The sequence below is a fragment of the Bombina bombina genome, chromosome 10, assembly GCF_027579735.1.
Source record: "Bombina bombina isolate aBomBom1 chromosome 10, aBomBom1.pri, whole genome shotgun sequence".
Taxonomy (NCBI): domain Eukaryota; kingdom Metazoa; phylum Chordata; class Amphibia; order Anura; family Bombinatoridae; genus Bombina; species Bombina bombina.
Window position 1 is genome coordinate 16,679,949 of NC_069508.1, and position 23,039 is coordinate 16,702,987.

Below are 23,039 nucleotides of genomic sequence, written 5' to 3' on the forward strand. Positions count from 1 at the left end.
ACAGGTTGCGCTATTAGCGTGCCCTGTATGTTTAACTGATAGCACAGGGTGCGCTATTAGCCTGCCCTGTATGATTAACTGATAGCATTGCTTGTGCTATTAGCTTGCCCTGTATGTTTAACTGATAGCCCAGGGTGCGCTATTAGCGTGCCCTGTATGTTTGACTGATAGCACAGGCAGCGCTATTAGCGTGCCCTGTATGTTTAACTGATAGCACAGGCAGCGCTATTAGCCTGTCCTGTATGTTTAACTGATAGCACAGGGTGCGCTATTAGCCTGCCCTGTAAGTTTAACTGATAGCACAGGGTGCGCTATTAGCCTGCCCTGTATGTTTAACTGATAGCATAGCTTGCGCTATTAGTGTGCCCTGTATGTTTAACTGATAGCACAGGCAGCGCTATTAGCGTGCCCTGTATGTTTAACTGATAGCACAGGGTGCGCTATTAGCCTGCCCTGTATGTTTAACTGATAGCATAGCTTGCGCTATTAGCATGCCCTCTATGTTTAACTAATAGCACAGGGTGCGCTATTAGCCTGCCCTGTATGTTTAACTGATAGCATAGCTTGCGCTATTAGTGTGCCCTGTATGTTTAACTGATAGCACAGGCAGCACTATTAGCGTGCCCTGTATGTTTAACTGATAGCACAGGGTGCGCTATTAGCCTGCCCTGTATGTTTAACTGATAGCACAGGGTGCGCTATTAGCCTGCCCTGTATGTTTAACTGATAGCATAGCTTGTGCTATTAGCGTGCCCTGTATGTTTAACTGATAGCCCAGGTTGCGCTATTAGCGTGCCCTGTATGTTTGACTGATAGCACAGGCAGCGCTATTAGCATGCCCTGTATGTTTAACTGATAGCACAGGCAGCGCTATTAGCATGCCCTGTATGTTTAACTGATAGCACAGGGTGTGCTATTAGCCTGCCCTGTATGTTTAACTGATAACATAGCTTGCGCTATTAGCGTGCCCTGTATGTTTAACTGATAGCACAGGGTGCGCTATTAGCCTGCCCTGTATGTTTAACTGATAGCACAGGGTGCGCTATTAGCCTGCCCTGTATGTTTAACTGATAGCACAGGGTGCGCTATTAGAGTGCCCTGTATGTTTAACTGATAGCATAGCTTGCGCTATTAGTGTGCCCTGTATGTTTAACTGATAGCATAGCTTGCGCTATTATTGTGCCCTGTATGTTTAACTGATAGCACAGGCAGCGCTATTAGCGTGCCCTGTATGTTTAACTGATAGCACAGGGTGCGCTATTAGCCTGCCCTGTATGTTTAACTGATAGCACAGGGTGCGCTATTAGCCAGCCCTGTATGTTCAACTGATAGCATAGCTTGCGCTATTAGTGTGCCCTGTATGTTTAACTGATAGCACAGGGTGCGCTATTAGCGTGCCCTGTATGTTTAACTGATAGCACAGGCAGCGCTATTAGCGTGCCCTGTATGTTTAACTGATAGCACAAGGTGCGCTATTAGTGTGCCCTGTATGTTTAACTGATAGCACAGGGTGCGCTATTAGTGTGCCCTGTATGTTTAACTGATAGCACACTGTGCACTATTAGCGTGCCCTGTATGTTTAACTGATAGTACAGGGTGCGCGATTAGCGTGCCCTGTATGTTTAACTGATAGCACAGCTTGCGCTATCAGTGTGCCCTGTATGTTTAACTGATATTACAGGGTGCGCTATTAGCGTGCCCTGTATGTTTAACTGATATCACAGGGTGCGCTATTAGCGTGCCCTGTATGTTTAATTGATAGCACCGCTTGCGCTATTAGCGTGCTCTGTATGTTTAACTGATAGCACAGCTTGCGCTATTAGCGTGCCCTGTATGTTTGACTGATAGGACAGGCAGCGCTATTAGCGTGCCCTGTATGTTTAACTGATAGCACAGGGAGCGCTATTAGCGTGCCCTGTATGTTTAACTAATAGCACAGGGTGCGCTATTAGCATGCCCTGTATGTTTAACTGATAGCACAGGGAGCGCTATTAGCGTGCCCTGTATGTTTAACTGATAGCACAGCTTGCGCTATTAACGTGCCCTGTATGTTTAACTGATAGCACAGGGTGCCCTATTAGCCTGCCCTGTATGTTTAACTGATAGCACAGCTTGCGCTATTAACGTGCCCTGTATGTTTAACTGATAGCACAGGGTGCGCTAATAGCGTGCCCTGTATGTTTAACTGATAGCACAGGGTGCGCTATTAGCGTGCCCTGGATGTTTAACTGATAGCACAGGGTGCGCTATTAGCGTGCCCTCTATGTTTAACTGATAGCACAGGGTGCGCTATTAGCGTTCCCTGTATGTTTAACTGATAGCACAGGGTGCGCTATTAGCTTGCCCTGTATGTTTAACTGATAGCACAGGGTGCACTATTAGCGTGCCCTGTATGTCTAATTGATAGCACAGGCTGCGCTATTTGCATGCCCTGTAAGTTTAACTGATAACACAGGGTGCGCTATTAGCCTGCCCTGTATGAATAACTGATAGCATAGCTTGTGCTATTAGCTTGCCCTCTATGTTTAACTGATAGCCCAGGGTGCGCCCTGTATGTTTAACTGATAGCACAGGGTGCGCTATTAGCATATCCTGTATGTTTAACTGATAGCAAACTGTGTGCGCTATTAGCGTGCCCTGTATGTTTTACTGATAGCACAGCTTGCGCTATTAGCGTGCCCTGTATCCATTACTGATAGCACAGGGTGCGCTATTAGCCTGCCCTTTATGATTAACTGATAGCATAGCTTGTGCTATTAGCTTTCCCTGTATGTTTAACTGATAGCACAGGGTGCGCTAATAGCGTGCCCTGTATGTTTAACTGATAGCACAGGGTGCGCTATTAGCCTGCCCTGGATGTTTAACTGATAGCACAGGGTGCGCTATTAGCGTGCCCTCTATGTTTAACTGATAGCACAGGGTGCGCTATTAGCGTTCCCTGTATGTTTAACTGATAGCACAGGGTGCGCTAATAGCTTGCCCTGTATGTTTAACTGATAGCAGAGGGTGCACTATTAGCGTGGCCTGTATCTTTAACTGATAGCACAGGGTCAGCTATTAGCGTGCCCTGTATGTTTAACTGATAGCACAGGTTGCGCTATTAACGTGCCCTGTATGTTTAACTGATAGCACAGGGTGCGCTATTAGCCTGCCCTGTATGATTAACTGATAGCATAGCTTGTGCTATTAGCTTGCCCTGTATGTTTAACTGATAGCCCAGGGTGCGCTATTAGCGTGCCCTGTATGTTTGACTGATAGCACAGGCAGCGCTATTAGCGTGCCCTGTATGTTTAACTGATAGCACAGGCAGTGCTATTAGCCTGTCCTGTATGTTTAACTGATAGCACAGGGTGCGCTATTAGCCTGCCCTGTAAGTTTAACTGATAGCACAGGGTGCGCTATTAGCCTGCCCTGTATGTTTAACTGATAGCATAGCTTGCGCTATTAGTGTGCCCTGTATGTTTAACTGATAGCACAGGCAGCGCTATTAGCGTGCCCTGTATGTTTAACTGATAGCACAGGGTGCGCTATTAGCCTGCCCTGTATGTTTAACTGATAGCACAGGGTGCGCTATTAGCCTGCCCTGTATGTTTAACTGATAGCATAGCTTGCGCTATTAATGTGCCCTGTATGTTTAACTGATAGCATAGCTTGCGCTATTACTGTGCCCTGTATGTTTAACTGATAGCACAGGCAGCGCTATTAGCGTGCCCTGTATGTTTAACTGATAGCACAGGCAGCGCTATTAGCGTGCCCTCTATGTTTAACTAATAGCACAGGGTGCGCTATTAGCCTGCCCTGTATGTTTAACTGATAGCATAGCTTGCGCTATTAGTGTGCCCTGTATGTTTAACTGATAGCACAGGCAGCGCTATTAGCGTGCCCTGTATGTTTAACTGATAGCACAGGGTGCGCTATTAGCCTGCCCTGTATGTTTAACTGATAGCACAGGGTGCGCTATTAGCCTGCCCTGTATGTTTAACTGATAGCATAGCTTGTGCTATTAGCGTGCCCTGTATGTTTAACTGATAGCCCAGGTTGCGCTATTAGCGTGCCCTGTATGTTTGACTGATAGGACAGGCAGCGCTATTAGCGTGCCCTGTATGTTTAACTGATAGCACAGGCAGCGCTATTAGCGTGCCCTGTATGTTTAACTGATAGCACAGGGTGTGCTATTAGCCTGCCCTGTATGTTTAACTGATAGCATAGCTTGCGCTATTACTGTGCCCTGTATGTTTAACTGATAGCACAGGCAGCGCTATTAGCGTGCCCTGTATGTTTAACTGATAGCACAGGCAGCGCTATTAGCGTGCCCTCTATGTTTAACTAATAGCACAGGGTGCGCTATTAGCCTGCCCTGTATGTTTAACTGATAGCATAGCTTGCGCTATTAGTGTGCCCTGTATGTTTAACTGATAGCACAGGCAGCGCTATTAGCGTGCCCTGTATGTTTAACTGATAGCACAGGGTGCGCTATTAGCCTGCCCTGTATGTTTAACTGATAGCACAGGGTGCGCTATTAGCCTGCCCTGTATGTTTAACTGATAGCATAGCTTGTGCTATTAGCGTGCCCTGTATGTTTAACTGATAGCCCAGGTTGCGCTATTAGCGTGCCCTGTATGTTTGACTGATAGGACAGGCAGCGCTATTAGCGTGCCCTGTATGTTTAACTGATAGCACAGGCAGCGCTATTAGCGTGCCCTGTATGTTTAACTGATAGCACAGGGTGTGCTATTAGCCTGCCCTGTATGTTTAACTGATAGCATAGCTTGCGCTATTAGTGTGCCCTGTATGTTTAACTGATAGCACAGGCATCGCTATTAGCGTGCCCTGTATGTTTAACTGATAGCACAGGGTGCGCTATTAGCCTGCCCTGTATGTTTAACTGATAGCACAGGGTGCACTATTAGCCTGCCCTGTATGTTTAACTGATAGCACAGGGTGCGCTATTAGCCTGCCCTGTATGTTTAACTGATAGCATAGCTTGCGCTATTAGTGTGCCCTGTATGTTTAACTGATAGCACAGGCAGCGCTATTAGCGTGACCTGTATGTTTAACTGATAGCACAGGGTGCGCTATTAGCCTGCCCTGTATGTTTAACTGATAGCACAGGGTGCGCTATTAGCCTGCCCTGTATGTTTAACTGATAGCATAGCTTGCGCTATTAGTGTGCCTTGTATGTTTAACTGATAGTACAGGGTGCGCTATTAGCGTGCCCTGTATGTTTAACTGATAGCACAGGCAGCGCTATTAGCGTGCCCTGTATGTTTAACTGATAGCACAGGCAGCGCTATTAGCGTGCCCTCTATGTTTAACTGATAGCACAGGGTGCGCTATTAGCGTGCCCTGTATCTTTAACTGATAGCACAGGGTGCGCTATTAGAGTGCCCTGTATGTTTAACTGATAGCACAGGGTGCGCTAGTAGCTTGCCCTGTATGCCTTATTGATAGAACAGCTTGCGCTATTAGCGTTCCCTGTATGTTTAACTAATAGCACAGGGTGCGCTATTAGCCTGCCCTGTATGTTTAACTGATAGCACAGCTTGCGCTATTAGCGTGCCCTGTATGTTTAACTGATAGCATAGCTTGCGCTATTAGTGTGCCCTGTATGTTTAACTGATAGTACAGGGTGCGCTATTAGCGTGCCCTGTATGTTTAACTGATAGCACAGGCAGCGCTATTAGCGTGCCCTGTATGTTTAACTGATAGCACAGGCAGCGCTATTAGCGTGCCCTCTATGTTTAACTGATAGCACAGGGTGCGCTATTAGCGTGCCCTGTATCTTTAACTGATAGCACAGGGTGCGCTATTAGAGTGCCCTGTATGTTTAACTGATAGCACAGGGTGCGCTAGTAGCTTGCCCTGTATGCCTTATTGATAGAACAGCTTGCGCTATTAGCGTTCCCTGTATGTTTAACTAATAGCACAGGGTGCGCTATTAGCCTGCCCTGTATGTTTAACTGATAGCACAGCTTGCGCTATTAGCGTGCCCTGTATGTTTAACTGATAGCACAGGGTGCGCTATTAGCGTTTCCTGTATGTTTAATTGATAGCACAGGCTGTGCTATTAGCGTGCCCTGTATTTTTAACTGATAGCACAGAGTACGCTATTAGCGTGCCCTGTACATTTAACTGATAGCACAGGGTGCGCTATTAGCGTGCCCTGTATGTTTAACTGATAGCACAGAGTGCACTATTAGCCTGCCCTGTATCTTTAACTGATAGCACAGGGTGCGCTATTAGCGTGCCCTGTATGTTTAACTGATTGCACAGCTTGCACTATTAGCCTGCCCTGTACGTTTAACTGATAGCACAGGGTGCACTATTAGCGTGCCCTGTATGTTTAACTGATAGCATAGGGTGCACTATTAGCCTGCCCTGTATCTTTAACTGATAGCACAGGGTGCGCTATTAGCTTGCCCTATATGTTTAACTGATAGCACAGCTTGCGCTATTAGCGTGCCCTGTATGTTTAACTGATAGCACAGGGTGCGCTATTAGCGTGCCCTGTATGTTTAACTGATAGCACAGGGTGCACTATTAGTGTGTTGTGTAGGTTAACTGATAGCACAGCTTGCGCTATTAGCGTGCCCTGTATGTTTAACTGATAGCACAGGGTTCGCTATTAGTGTGTTGTGTATATTTAACTGATAGCACAGCTTGCGCTATTAGCGTGCCCTGTATGTTTAACTAATAGCACAGGGTGCGCTAAAAACGTGCCCTGTACGTTTAACTGATAGCACAGGGTGCGCTATTAGCATGCCCTGTATGTTTAACTGATAGCACAGGGTGCACTATTGGCGTGCTCATTGAACTCGTATTACAAGTGGGTAATTTTCTCTCAAACACAATGCAAAATACAGCTTTACAAATGTAGCTGTTTGAGATGCAAATATAAACACACACTAGATTATTGCTTGAGAGATAGAAAAATCACGTTAGACTTGACATATAAGTTTGGATTGCAGTTGAGCAATCTTAATGCACCATATCTGTAACATCTAGCTCTATTTGTTAAACATGAATTTCAGTTCTGTACATTTTGGAAAATTGATGTATTTATGAGATAGACAAAGCCCCCTTTAGAATTCTAGGATCAGTGACACAAAAATGACTGCCTAATATGTTTAGAGAATTGAGTTTACAAACAATTCACATTAGATGGTTTTAGAGATAGTGTCTGTGTTCCTGCTCAGTTCAGTAGTGTTGTGCAGTGTTTCTTCATCTACAAACTTATCATCACTTCTCACTTATAAAGCTTGCTTTACTGAGGTCAGAACAGTGAAATGTTACATTATAAACTATTCAAAATATCATTAACTTTATATACAATTCTGTCCCTAGGAAATCAGCTCTAGAATTCACAAGCATATGTTATTTATAAACAAAAATTAGCTTAGAGATATTTATTTTAAAATAATTATTCATTTCTGTCAGTGAAGCTATGAAATGAAGTTATAAGGTGTTTTTAGAATATGAATAGATTCAGCTAATTAAACTGTAATGGTAAAAAAACTGTGTGATATGTAATATAATATATAATATAAAGATGTAATATATAATATAAAGATATGTAATATAATATGTAATATAAAGATGTAATATATTATATAAAGATTTGTACTATAATATATAATATAAAGATATGTAATATAATATGTAATATAAAGATATGTAATATAATACATAATATAAAACTATGTAATATAATATATAATATAAAGATATATTATATAATATATAATGTAAATGTGTAATATATCATACAAAGATATGTAATAGAATATATAATATAAAGATAAGTAATATAATATATAATATAAAGATGTAATATATAATATAAAGATATGTAATATAATATATAATATAAAGATATGTAATATAATATATAATATAAAGATGTTTAATATATAATATAAAGATATGTAATATAATAGAGAATATAAAGATGTTTAATATAATATATAATATAAAGATATGTAATATAATAGAGAATATAAAGATGTTTCATATAATATATAATATAAAGATATGTAATATAATAGAGAATATAAAGATGTTTAATATAATATATAATATAAAGATATGTAATATAATATAGAATATAAAGATATGTAATATAATATGTAATATAAAGATGTAATATATTATATAAAGATTTGTACTATAATATATAATATAAAGATATGTAATATAATATGTAATATAAAGATATGTAATATAATACATAATATAAAACTATGTAATATAATATATAATATAAAGATATATTATATAATATATAATGTAAATGTGTAATATATCATATAAAGATATGTAATAGAATATATAATATAAAGATAAGTAATATAATATATAATATAAAGATGTAATATATAATATAAAGATATGTAATATAATATATAATATAAAGATATGTAATATAATAGAGAATATAAAGATGTTTAATATAATATATAATATAAAGATATGTAATATAATAGAGAATATAAAGATGTTTAATATAATATATAATATAAAGATATGTAATATAATAGAGAATATAAAGATGTTTAATATAATATATAATATAAAGATATGTAATATAATAGAGAATATAAAGATGTTTAATATAATATATAATATAAAGATATGTAATATAATAGAGAATATAAAGATGTAAAATAGAATGTAAAGATATGTAATATAATATGGAATATAACAATATGTAATATAATATATAATATAAAGAGCTTTAATGTAATATAGAATATAAAGTTATGTAATATAATATAGAATATAAAGTTATGTAATATAATATAGAATATAAAGAGCTTTAATGTAATATATAATATAAAGATATGTAATATAATATAGAATATAAAGTTATGTAATATAATATAGAATATAAAGATATGTAATATAATATAGAATATAAAGATATGTAATATAATATATAATATAAAGATATGTAATATAATATAGAATATAAAGAGCTTTAATGTAATATAGAATATAAAGATATGTAATATAATATAGAATATAAAGAGCTTTAATGCAATATAGAATTTAATGTTATGTAATATAATATAGAATATAAAGAGCTTTAATGTAATATAGAATATAAAGTTATGTAATATAATATAGAATATAAAGATATGTAATATAATATAGAATATAACAAGCTTTAATATAATATAGAATATAAAGTTATGTAATATAATATAGAATATAAAGATATGTAATATAATATAGAATATAAAGAGCTTTAATGTAATATAGAATATAAAGTTATGTAATATAATATAGAATATAAAGATATGTAATATAATATAGAATATAAAGAGCTTTAATATAATATAGAATATAAAGTTATGTAATATAATATAGAATATAAAGATATGTAATATAATATAGAATATAAAGATATGTAATATAATATAGAATATAAAGAGCTTTAATGTAATATAGAATATAAAGTTATGTAATGTAATATAGAATATAAAGTTATGTAATATAATATAGAATATAAAGAGCTTTAATGTAATATAGAATATAAAGTTATGTAATGTAATATAGAATATAAAGTTATGTAATGTAATATAGAATATAAAGTTATGTAATATAATATAGAAATAGAATATAAAGAGCTTTAATGTAATATAGAATATAAAGTTACGTAATATAATATGGAATATAACAATATGTAATATAATATATAATATAAAGAGCTTTAATGTAATATAGAATATAAAGTTATGTAATATAATATATAATATAAAGATGTTTAATATAATATAGAATATAAAGATATGTAATATAATATAGAAATAGAATATAAAGAGCTTTAATGTAATATAGAATATAAAGTTATGTAATATAATATAGAATATAAAGATATGTAATATAATATAGAATATAAAGTTATGTAATGTAATATAGAATATAAAGTTATGTAATATAATATAGAATATAAAGTTATGTAATATAATATAGAATATAAAGTTATGTAATGTAATATAGAATATAAAGATATGTAATGTAATATAGAATATAAAGATATGTAATATAATATAGAATATAAAGATATGTAATATAATATAGAATATAAAGAGCTTTAATGTAATATAGAATATAAAGTTATGTAATGTAATATAGAATATAAAGTTATGTAATATAATATAGAATATAAAGTTATGTAATATAATATAGAATATAAAGATATGTAATATAATATATTACATAAAGATTAAGGGATATTTAGACAATTACATAAAGCAATAGGATATGTAGACAATTAAACAATTAGGTAATTAACAAATAATGAAAATATTCAAACACAGTGTGGATAGGCGTTAAAAGCGGAGTCAGACCAGTCAAATAATAAAATTAAAAAGTTAAAAAAATTACAATTTAATTTTAAAATAAAATATAAAACAATTCTAAAAGATATATTTCTATATACAGTATATGGTGAAGCTAAATTCTTATAGCATAAAAACAACAGCAAGAGCTATTAGCAGATTATATAGAAATACAATCAATTAAATCTTCATACATAAAACATCAGCAAAAACTTCCAACATATTATATGGAAATACCTAAGATTAGCTCTTTGAGGCTACCCAAATAGTAAAGGTGAACATTAGTCTTGGGACGTCTCCCAAATTAACAGAGGTACTGTAAGGTATATTTTTTCCCATTAGCCATGGCAGGCTGACTCCCAAGCAGGAAGGTAATATCACACATACCGAAGATATAGAGTCAAGTACTAACTACACTAATATAATATCCACCAGCCTTATTAGGCTTATTACCAAACAAATAAGGAATATTATCTTACTCTTTGAAGTACACGGCCAAGTACCTACAGGGAAAAAGTGTACCATCTGATTTTAACTTTCTGTCTAATTGGGAGACGTTCCAGGAGTATAGTGTTCACCTTTACTATTTGGGTAGCCTCAAAGATCTAATCTTAGGTATTTTCATATAATATGCTGGACGTTTTTGCTGTTGTTTTATGTAAGAAGAGTTAAACGATTGTATTTCTATATAATCTGCTAATAGCTCTTGCTGTTGTTTTTATGCTATAAGAATTTAGCTTCACCATATATATATATATATATATATATATATATATATATAGGATGCTCAAAAAACAAAGTATTGCAGTATGCAGTGATACCTTTTTTATTGGGCTAACATAATATTTCAAAGTCAAGCTTTCAAGAGTTTTCCTCTCTTCCTCAGGTCTGAAGCAATACCTGAGGAAGAGAGGAAAACTCTTGAAAGCTTGTCTTTGAAATATTATGTTAGTCCAATAAAAAAGGTATCACTGCATACTGCAATACTTTGTTTTTTGAGCATCCTATCTACTGGACTAACAAGACTACTGCAATCTTCACTATATATATACAAAGCAGAAGCAGCATGTGAAAGAGGACTCCTGTGTATATCCCAGTACCCTCACAGCAGCATAAAAAGCCAGCACCAGAGAATAAATCAATCACCTTTATTCACTGTATACATATAAATCAATCACCTTTATTCACTGTATACATATAAATCAATCACCTTTATTCACTGTATACATATAAATCAATCACCATTATTCACTGTATACATATAAATCAATCACCTTTATTCACTGTATGCATATAAATCAATCACCTTTATTCACTGTATACATATAAATCAATCACCATTATTCACTGTATACATATAAATCAATCACCTTTATTGATACACTGTATGCATATAAATCAATCACCTTTATTGATACACTGTATACATATATAAATCAATCACCTTTATTCACTGTATACATATAAATCAATCACCTTTATTCACTGTATACATATAAATCAATCACCATTATTCACTGTATACATATAAATCAATCACCTTTATTCACTGTATACATATAAATCAATCACCTTTATTGATACACTGTATACATATAAATCAATCACCTTTATTGATACACTGTATACATATAAATCAATCACCTTTATTCACTGTATACATATAAATCAATCACCTTTATTCAAGGTATACATATAAATCAATCACCTTTATTCACTGTATACATATAAATCAATCACCTTTATTGATACACTGTATACATATAAATCAATCACCTTTATTCACTGTATACATATAAATCAATCACCTTTATTGATACACTGTATACATATAAATCAATCACCTTTATTCACTGTATACATATAAATCAATCACCTTTATTCACTGTATACATATAAATCAATCACCTTTATTCACTGTATACATATAAATTAATCACCTTTATACACTGTATACATATAAATCAATCACCTTTATTCACTGTATACATATAAATCAATCACCTTTATTCACTGTATACATATAAATCAATCACCTTTATTCACTGTATACATATAAATTAATCACCTTTATACACTGTATACATATAAATCAATCACCTTTATTCACTGTATACATATAAATCAATCACCTTTATTCACTGTATACATATAAATCAATCACCTTTATTCACTGTATACATATAAATCAATCACCTTTATTCACTGTATACATATAAATTAATCACCTTTATACACTGTATACATATAAATCAATCACCTTTATTGATACACTGTATACATATAAATCAATCACCTTTATTCACTGTATACATATAAATCAATCACCTTTATTCACTGTATACATATAAATTAATCACCTTTATACACTGTATACATATAAATCAATCACCTTTATTGATACACTGTATACATATAAATCAATCACCTTTATTCACTGTATACATATTTTGTATGCTGCTGTGAGGCTACTGGGATATGCACCGGAGTCCTCGTTCACGTGCTGCTTTTACTAGATGGATTCTTATGGCCGTGCACAGAGTTGATGGTGATGCTGGTGAGTGCTGATCTTACTGTAAATTTTATATATATAAATATATCTTTTAGAATTTTTTTATATTTTATTTTAGAATTAAATTGTGAATTTGTAAGTTTAAAGGGACACTGAACCCAAATTTTTTCTTTTGTGGTTCAGATAGAGCAGCAATTTTAAGCAACTTTCTAATTTACTCCTATTATCAATTTTTCTTTGTTCTCTTGCTATCTTTATTTGCATCTAAGTAATTTTTTTGGTTGAGCACTTGTTTATTGGTCGGTTAAATCAATCCACCAATCAGCAAGAACAACCTAGGTTGTTCACCAAAAATGGGCCGGCATCTAAACTTACATTCTTGGTTTTCAATTAAAGATACCAAGAGAATGAAGAAAATTTGATAATAGGAGTAAATTAGAAAGTTGCTTAAAATCGAATGCTCTATCTGAATCATGAAAGAAAAAATTTGGGTTCAGTGTCCCTTTAACTTTTTAATTTTATTATTTGACTGGTCTGACTCCGCTTTTAGCGCCTATACACACTGTGTTTGAATATTTACTTTTATCTTTGGGAAGGAGATATTTGGAGTGGGCAGTGAGTCTGTAGTCTAGCGCCATACTTTTTTCATTTTCTCATCAATTAACAAATAATGCAAGAAAATGTCAAGGTCTAGATGTAATACATAATGTAACAGATTATTACAGCTCTTCTCTATGTAATATATAATGTAACAGATTATTACAGCTCTTCTCTATGTAATATATCATGTAACAGATGATTACAGCTCATCTATATGTAATATATAATGTAACAGATGATTACAGCTTATCTCTATGTAATATATCATGTAACAGATAATAACAGCTCATCTATATGTAATATATCATGTAACAGATAATTACAGCTCATCTATATGTAATATATAATGTAACAGATGATTACAGCTTATCTCTATGTAGTATATAATGTAACAGATTATTACAGCTCACATCCTGGTACCCATTAATGTGGATTATGTATTTCTATAGGTCCTTGTGCACCCTTTAATCTTACAGTATCTCAGTCCTGCTCCTCTAACGTGGCTCATCTACAGTGGCTAGGGTCTGAAGGAGCAGTGCATTATGGTTCTAGCCTAACATCGTCCACTGGAGATATCTACACATGTAACACCACTGGCACAAGCTGTGACATCGGCCGGCTTCAGTGTGGGGAGACTTACAGTGTGTCCATCACTGCCTTCAGCAGCCAATGTGCCACCCACACTCCTGAGATGCTGAGCTTCCAAACAGGTGTAGTAAAGCTGCCCCAGACCATACTGAGCTTCCAAACAGGTGTAGTAAAGCTGCCCCAGACCATACTGAGCTTCCAAACAGGTGTAGTAAAGCTGCCCCAGATCATAATGAGCTTCCAAACAGGTGTAGTAAAGCTGCCCCAGATCATACTGAGCTTCCAAACAGGTGTAGTAAAGCTGCCCCAGATCATAATGATATTCCAAACAGGTGTCATAAAGCTGCCCCAGATCATACTGAGCTTCCAAACAGGTGTAGTAAAGCTGCCCCAGATCATACTGAGCTTCCAAACAGGTTTAGTAAAGCTGCCCCAGACCATACTGAGCTTCCAAACAAGTGTAGTAAAACTGCCCCAGATCATACTGAGCTTCCAAACAGGTGTAGTAAAACTGCCCCAGATCATACTGAGCTTCCAAACAGGTGTACTAAAGCTGCCCCAGATCATATTGAGCTTCCAAACAGGTTTAGTAAAGCTGCCCCAGATCATACTGAGCTTCCAAACAGGTTTAGTAAAGCTGCCCCAGACCATACTGAGCTTCCAAACAAGTGTAGTAAAACTGCCCCAGATCATACTGAGCTTCCAAACAGGTGTAGTAAAACTGCCCCAGATCATACTGAGCTTCCAAACAGGTGTACTAAAGCTGCCCCAGATCATATTGAGCTTCCAAACAGGTTTAGTAAAGCTGCCCCAGATCATATTGAGCTTCCAAACAGGTGTAGTAAAACTGCCCCAGAACATACTGAGCTTCCAAACAGGTGTAGTAAAGCTGCCCCAGACCATACTGAGCTTCCAAACAGGTGTAGTAAAGCTGCCCCAGATCATACTGAGCTTCCAAACAGGTGTAGTAAAGCTGCCCCAGATCATATTGAGCTTCCAAACAGGTTTAGTAAAGCTGCCCCAGATCATATTGAGCTTCCTTTAATCCTTTTGCCCTTCACATTTCCTCCTTTTCCCTCCCCCTCTTTGTTATCTTTCAGCCTTTTTTCCTCTCCCATCTCTCCCTCACCTCACACTTTCATCTGTCCCTCTCTCACTCACCTCACACTTTCTCGTCATCTCTCCTTCTATCACTCACCTCACACTCTCCTATCTCTCCCTCTCTCACTCACCTCACACTCTCTCATCTCTCACTCACCTCACACTCTCTCATCTCTCATCTCTCACTCACCTCACACTCTCTCATATATCCCTCTCACTCATCTCACACTCTCTCATATATCCCTCTCACCTCACACTCTCTCATCTCTCCCTCTCTCAGTCACCTCACACTCTCTCATGTCTCCCTCTCACTCACCTCACACTCTCTCATCTCTCTAATCCCATTTAAAAAACATGTTGTCTTCTTTTTTACTTCCAAAATGTAGAACCTTACATTTTCCAGTATTAAATCTCATTTTCCATTTACCTGCCCATTTTTCCATTTACCTAGGATTTAACAGTGATTGATTAGCTCAGAACAAATGCTTATTTATATTTGTGACAGACCCCTCTGTCAGTACTGGAAGGGTTAATTTTGTTCAGTTTTGAGAAACTATTTTCTGAAGACAAGTTTCCTGGCATCAGCTATTGTTTACTGTAATTAAATTTAGATGATAAGCGTTCACATTGTTTAATCACCTCCAGTGATCAGACTGCCAGGTGCCAAGAAGGACTCCATTGTTTTCTTGTGTAAAATTGTTTATTTGGTTAAGTAATATAATTCTATTCTATCCTGTAAAAGGGCGTCTTCCCTCTATCTAATGTACTATACTCTTCCAATACCCATCTGGTCTCCTAGGGAGTGTCAACCAGGTGGGAGACCTGCATAAATACTGGGCATATAGCCCTCAATAAAACCCATTCTGTTTTACCCTCAAGATGGAGCTTGGTCTCATGTTTGGGGGGAATTAACTGGGTTTGTGTGTTGCTGATCCTGTATTCAGGGCATCTTTCATCGGGTATTAACCCTCGATATCAGGGTTATACCATAACAATATTTGTCCCTAAGTTGGTCACAACTAAGGAGACTGGGATTTCACCAAGATTTTCAAGAGGTCTATCCATGATCTGCTCTTGATTTGCAAAACCTTGCAAATGTGTTTTATAATGGTGTTTAATCGTATGCTATGAGTTTAATGTCCATTTGCCCTTCAAATTTCCTCTGTTTCCCTCCCCCTCTTTGTTATCTTTCAGCCTTTTTTCCTCTCCCATCTCTCCCTCACCTCACACTTTCATCTTTCCCTCTCTCACTCACCTCACACTTTCTCGTCATCTCTCCTTCTATCACTCACCTCACACTCTCTCATCTGTCCCTCACCTCACACTCTCCTATCCCTCCCATCTCTCCCTCTCTCACTCACCTCACACTCTCTCATCTCTCACTCACCTCACACTCTCTCATATATCCCTCTCACTCATCTCCCACTCTCTCATATATCCCTCTCACCTCACACTCTCTCATCTCTCCCTCTCTCACTCACCTCACACTCTCTCATCTGTCTCTCTCTAACTCACCTAACACTCTCTCATGTCTCCCTCTCACTCACCTCACGCTCTCTCATCTCTCTAATCCTATTTAAATATCACGTTGTCTTCTTTTTTTACTTCCAAAATGTAGAACCTTACATTTTCCAGTATTAAATCTCATTTTCCATTTACCTGCCCATTTTTCCATTTACCTAGGATTTAACAGTGATTGGTTAGCTCAGAACAAATGCTTATTTATATTTGTCCCTAAGTTGGTCACAACTAAGGAGACTGGGATTTCACCAAGATTCCCAAGAGGTCTATCCATGATCTGCTCTTGATTTGCAAAACCTTGTAAATGTGTTTTGTAATGGTGTTTAATCGTATGCTATGAGTTTAATGTCCCTGCAACAAACATAATACATATCTCATTATATATTAATGCTGCATTTATAAAGTATAATTTGGGGAAACTAATTGTTTGCTTTCCTAGCCCCCTGTTTGCCCACTAATGTGAGGGCTCACCTGTTATGTGACACTGGTGATGCATCAGTGCTGTGGGATTCTGCACAGGGAGCGACTGTGTATTCAGCTGTTGTGACTGGGAGTGATGAGTGGAACAGAACATGCACCTCAGCCAATACAACATGTGACATCAGTGACCTGATGTGTGGGCAGACGTATCATGTGACCATCACAGCGTCTAACGCCTGGTGTAACAGCACAGCGCTGACAGCCCAGGTCTACACAGGTAAGAACACAGTTTGTATATGTCCTGGGACTGCCTGGTACTTATACACTCAGCATAAAGAAATGATTGCATTTAATACTACACAGACTAATATGTATACACACATTAACACACACACACACACACATATATATATATATATATATACAGTATATGTATATCCACATATCCACATATATTTACAAATGCTGCTTACTTCCTTCCTTTGCTGCGCTTAGGTTCTGATGGAAGTGTGCTCGCGTTTGCATTGCTGCTAACTTGTAATACCAGCGCACATTAGCAGCACCTTGAGACCCTTGCGGGTGATTAGCTGCACTTTACAAGTACCCAATACATGCAATATATATATAATATAAAAGTTATCACTCGCATGCTAACCCGATCCGCACAAAAAGCCGGATTTACAATATTGCACACGTGATAACGTATTCCCCTATATAAGTCAATGTAGCAAAAAGAATCATGTATTGTTGATGCGTTTTTTGACACTTTTTAGTTTTGCAAAACAGTTAACCAGAGGTCTGAGGTTGCTGTAATGATTGTAGCGTAAATAGCGATATTTCTGGGTGAGATAAGCTACAAAAACAAAAGGAACAACAGTTACAAACACGTTTAGATCATTTTTCATGTTAACTATTATAAGTTTTTTATTTGATATAGTTTGCACTGAAATAAAAACACAAAGTAAGATTGCCTATAGACCTATAATCATGTATTAAATCCCTATAGACCTATAATCATGTATTAAATCCCTATAGACCTATAATCATGTATTAAATCCCTATAGACCTATAATCATGTATTAAATCCCTATAGACCTATAATCATGTATTAAATCCCTATAGACCTATAATCATGTATTAAATCCCTATAGACCTATAATCATGTATTAAATCCCTATAGACCTATAATCATGTATTAAATCCCTATAGACCTATAATCATGTATTAAATCCCTATAGACCTATAATCATGTATTAAATCCCTATAGACCTATAATCATGTATTAAATCCCTATAGACCTATAATCATGTATTAAATCCCTATAGACCTATAATCATGTATTAAATCCCTATAGACCTATAATCATGTATTAAATCCCTATAGACCTATAATCATGTATTAAATCCCTATAGACCTATAATCATGTATTAAATCCCTATAGACCTATAGTCATGTATTAAATCCCTATAGACCTATAATCATGTACTAAATCCCTATAGACCTATAATCATGTATTAAATCCCTATAGACCTATAATCATGTATTAAATCCCTATAGACCTATAATCATGTATTAAATCCCTATAGACCTATAATCATGTATTAAATCCCTATAGACCTATAATCAGGTATTAAATCCCTATAGACCTATAACCATGTATTAAATCCCTATAGACCTATAATCATGTATTAAATCCCTATAGACCTATAATCATGTATTAAATCCCTATAGACCTATAATCATGTATTAAATCCCTATAGACCTATAATCATGTATTAAATCCCTATAGACCTATAATCATGTATTAAATCCCTATAGACCTATAATCATGTATTAAATCCCTATAGACCTATAATCATGTATTAAATCCCTATAGACCTATAATCATGTATTAAATCCCTATAGACCTATAATCATGTATTAAATCCCTATAGACCTATAATCATGTATTAAATCCCTATAGACCTATAATCATGTATTAAATCCCTATAGACCTATAATCAATCATGTATTAAATCCCTATAGACCTATAATCATGTATTAAATCCCTATAGACCTATAATCATGTATTAAATCCCTATAGACCTATAATCATGTATTAAATCCCTATAGACCTATAATCATGTATTAAATCCCTATAGACCTATAATCATGTATTAAATCCCTATAGACAAAATATACTTCACTAATGCTATTTGAATTTCCATTCCCAGCTCCCTGTGCACCACAGAATGTGAAAGCCGTGGTCCTGTGTGGCCTGAATCTGACAACTGTGTCTTGGGACCTGACACCCGGCGCGTGGAATTACACTGCAGTTGTGACAGGGGGAGAGGAGCGATCTTGCAGTACGTCTGGCTCCGCGTGTAACATTCAGGGGCTGGAGTGTGGTCAGACCTATAATGTTACAGTTAGAGCCACAGGAGAGCAGTGCAGCATCACTAGCCCTTCCCTGGAGTTTCCCGGAGGTAAGTCACCCTCAGTGGTGCCATATACCCCAGAGCACTTGTGTTGTCACCTGGGGCCAAACCCTAATTACAATGTGAAGGTGACTCTGTGCTCATATCCTCTCCAGTTCTGTGTGTTTTATTATTAGGAATAATCGTCTGTGTCTTTTGTGTCACCTTGTTTAGCTCCTTGTACTCCAAACAATGTGACAACGCAGATCCACTGCAGTGACAACGCAGCTACAGTGAGCTGGGAGCCAGCGTCAGGGGGTGTCAGCTATGTGTCAGATATTATAGGAGCTAATGGACTACACCTCTCCTGCAATAGCACAGGAACCAGCTGCAATGTGAGTGACTTGCAGTGTGGTCACATCTACCGTGTCACTGTCACCGCTGTAAATGGCCAGTGTCTCAGTGAGCCCAGCATCCCAGCTCAGCTGCAGGCTGGTAAGATCTATTATTTTCTGTGGGTAAACCAGTGGTGAGATGTTAGTGTGACTTGTCTGGGCTACTTACCTGTAATTCTGTTCAGCTAGTTACTGTTTCTCACGTGCCTAAAGTGTCCATAGTACAGAAGAGGCACATTAGACTGACTGAGAGGCTACTTACCTTACCTGTATACAGTGATATCCTCACATTAGCCCATACAGCTAGAGTCCTACAAACCTGCTCTAGACTGACTGAGAGGCTACTTACCTTACCTGTATACAGTGATATCCTCACATTAGCCCATACAGCTAGAGTCCTACAAACCTGCTCTAGACTGACTGAGAGGCTACTTTCCTTACCTGTATACAGTGATATCCTCACATTAGCCCATACAGCTAGAGTCCTACAAACCTGCTCTAGACTGACTGAGAGGCTACTTACCTTACCTGTATACAGGGATATCCTCACATTAGCCCATACAGCTATAGTCCTACAAACCTGCTCTAGACTGACTGAGAGGCTACTTACCTTACCTGTATACAGTGATATCCTCACATTAGCTCATACAGCTAGAGTCCTACAAACCTGCTCTAGACTGACTGAGCAGATACTTACCTTACCTGTATACAATGATATCCCCACATTAGCCCACACAGCTAGAGTCCTACAAACCTGCTCTAGAATGACAGAGAGGCAACTTACCTTACCTGTATACAGTGATATCCTCACATTAGCACACACAGCTAGAGTCCTACAAACCTGCTCTAGACTGACTGAGAGGCTACTTACCTTACCTGTATACAGTGATATCCTCACATTAGCCCATACAGCTAGAGTCCTACAAACCTGCTCTAGAATGACAGAGAGGCTACTTACCTTACCTGTATACAGTGATATCCTCACATTAGCTCATACAGCAATAGTCCTACAAACCTGCTCTAGCCTGACTGAGAGGCTACTTACCTTACCTGTATAAAGTGATATCCTCACAAGCTCACATTAGCCCATACAGCTATAGTCCTACAAACCTGCTCTAGACGGACTGAGATGCTACTTACCTTACCTGTATACAGCGATATCCTCACATTAGCCCATACAGCTAGAGTCCTACAAACCTGCTCTAGACTGACTGAGAGGCTACTTACCTTACCTGTATACAGTGATATCCTCACATTAGCCCATACAGCTAGAGTCCTACAAACCTGCTCTAGACTGACAGAGAGGCTACTTACCTTACCTGTATACAGTGATATCCTCACATTAGCTCATACAGCAATAGTCCTACAAACCTGCTCTAGCCTGACTGAGAGGCTACTTACCTTACCTGTATACAGTGATATCCTCACAAGCTCACATTAGCCCATACAGCTATAGTCCTACAAACCTGCTCTAGACGGACTGAGATGCTACTTACCTTACCTGTATACAGCGATATCCTCACATTAGCCCATACAGCTAGAGTCCTACAAACCTGCTCTAGACTGACTGAGAGGCTACTTACCTTACCTGTATACAGTGATATCACCACATTAGCTCATACAGCTAGAGTTCTACAAACCTGTTCTAGAATGACTGAGGGGCTACTTACCTTACCTGTATACAGTGATATCCTCACATTAGCCCATACAGCTAGAGTCCTACAAACCTGCTGTAGACTGACTGAGAGGCTACCTTACCTGTTTACAGTGATATCCTCACATCAGCCCATACAGCTAAAGTCCTACAAACCTGCTCTAGACTGACTGAGGGGCTACTTACCTTACCTGTTTACAGTGATATCCTCACATCAGCCCATACAGCTAAAGTCCTACAAACCTGCTCTATACTGACAGAGAGGCAACTTACCTTACCTGTATACAGTGATATCCTCACATTAGCCCATACAGCTAGAGTCCTACAAACCTGCTCTAGACTGACTGAGAGGCTACTTACCTTACCTGTATACAGTGATATCCTCACATTAGCCCATACAGCTAGAGTCCTACAAACCTGCTCTAGACTGACTGAGAGGCTACTTTCCTTACCTGTATACAGTGATATCCTCACATTAGCCCATACAGCTAGAGTCCTACAAACCTGCTCTAGACTGACTGAGAGGCTACTTACCTTACCTGTATACAGGGATATCCTCACATTAGCCCATACAGCTATAGTCCTACAAACCTGCTCTAGACTGACTGAGAGGCTACTTACCTTACCTGTATACAGTGATATCCTCACATTAGCTCATACAGCTAGAGTCCTACAAACCTGCTCTAGACTGACTGAGCAGATACTTACCTTACCTGTATACAATGATATCCCCACATTAGCCCACACAGCTAGAGTCCTACAAACCTGCTCTAGAATGACAGAGAGGCAACTTACCTTACCTGTATACAGTGATATCCTCACATTAGCACACACAGCTAGAGTCCTACAAACCTGCTCTAGACTGACTGAGAGGCTACTTACCTTACCTGTATACAGTGATATCCTCACATTAGCCCATACAGCTAGAGTCCTACAAACCTGCTCTAGAATGACAGAGAGGCTACTTACCTTACCTGTATACAGTGATATCCTCACATTAGCTCATACAGCAATAGTCCTACAAACCTGCTCTAGCCTGACTGAGAGGCTACTTACCTTACCTGTATAAAGTGATATCCTCACAAGCTCACATTAGCCCATACAGCTATAGTCCTACAAACCTGCTCTAGACGGACTGAGATGCTACTTACCTTACCTGTATACAGCGATATCCTCACATTAGCCCATACAGCTAGAGTCCTACAAACCTGCTCTAGACTGACTGAGAGGCTACTTACCTTACCTGTATACAGTGATATCCTCACATTAGCCCATACAGCTAGAGTCCTACAAACCTGCTCTAGAATGACAGAGAGGCTACTTACCTTACCTGTATACAGTGATATCCTCACATTAGCTCATACAGCAATAGTCCTACAAACCTGCTCTAGCCTGACTGAGAGGCTACTTACCTTACCTGTATACAGTGATATCCTCACAAGCTCACATTAGCCCATACAGCTATAGTCCTACAAACCTGCTCTAGACGGACTGAGATGCTACTTACCT

At 37.3% G+C, this 23,039-nt stretch overlaps 1 protein-coding gene across 1 annotated transcript in view; it reads left to right on the forward strand.

Annotated features, from left to right (window-relative positions):
- Positions 1 to 23,039, forward strand: part of LOC128641237 (uncharacterized) — a 121,865-nt gene that overhangs the window by 52,348 nt on the left and 46,478 nt on the right. Inside the window, exons 23-26 of the mRNA XM_053693824.1 lie at positions 13,905 to 14,165; positions 17,105 to 17,362; positions 19,299 to 19,550; positions 19,716 to 19,976. Of these exons, the coding sequence (XP_053549799.1) occupies positions 13,905 to 14,165; positions 17,105 to 17,362; positions 19,299 to 19,550; positions 19,716 to 19,976 (1,032 nt within the window). The remainder of the gene's footprint in view (positions 1 to 13,904; positions 14,166 to 17,104; positions 17,363 to 19,298; positions 19,551 to 19,715; positions 19,977 to 23,039) is intronic.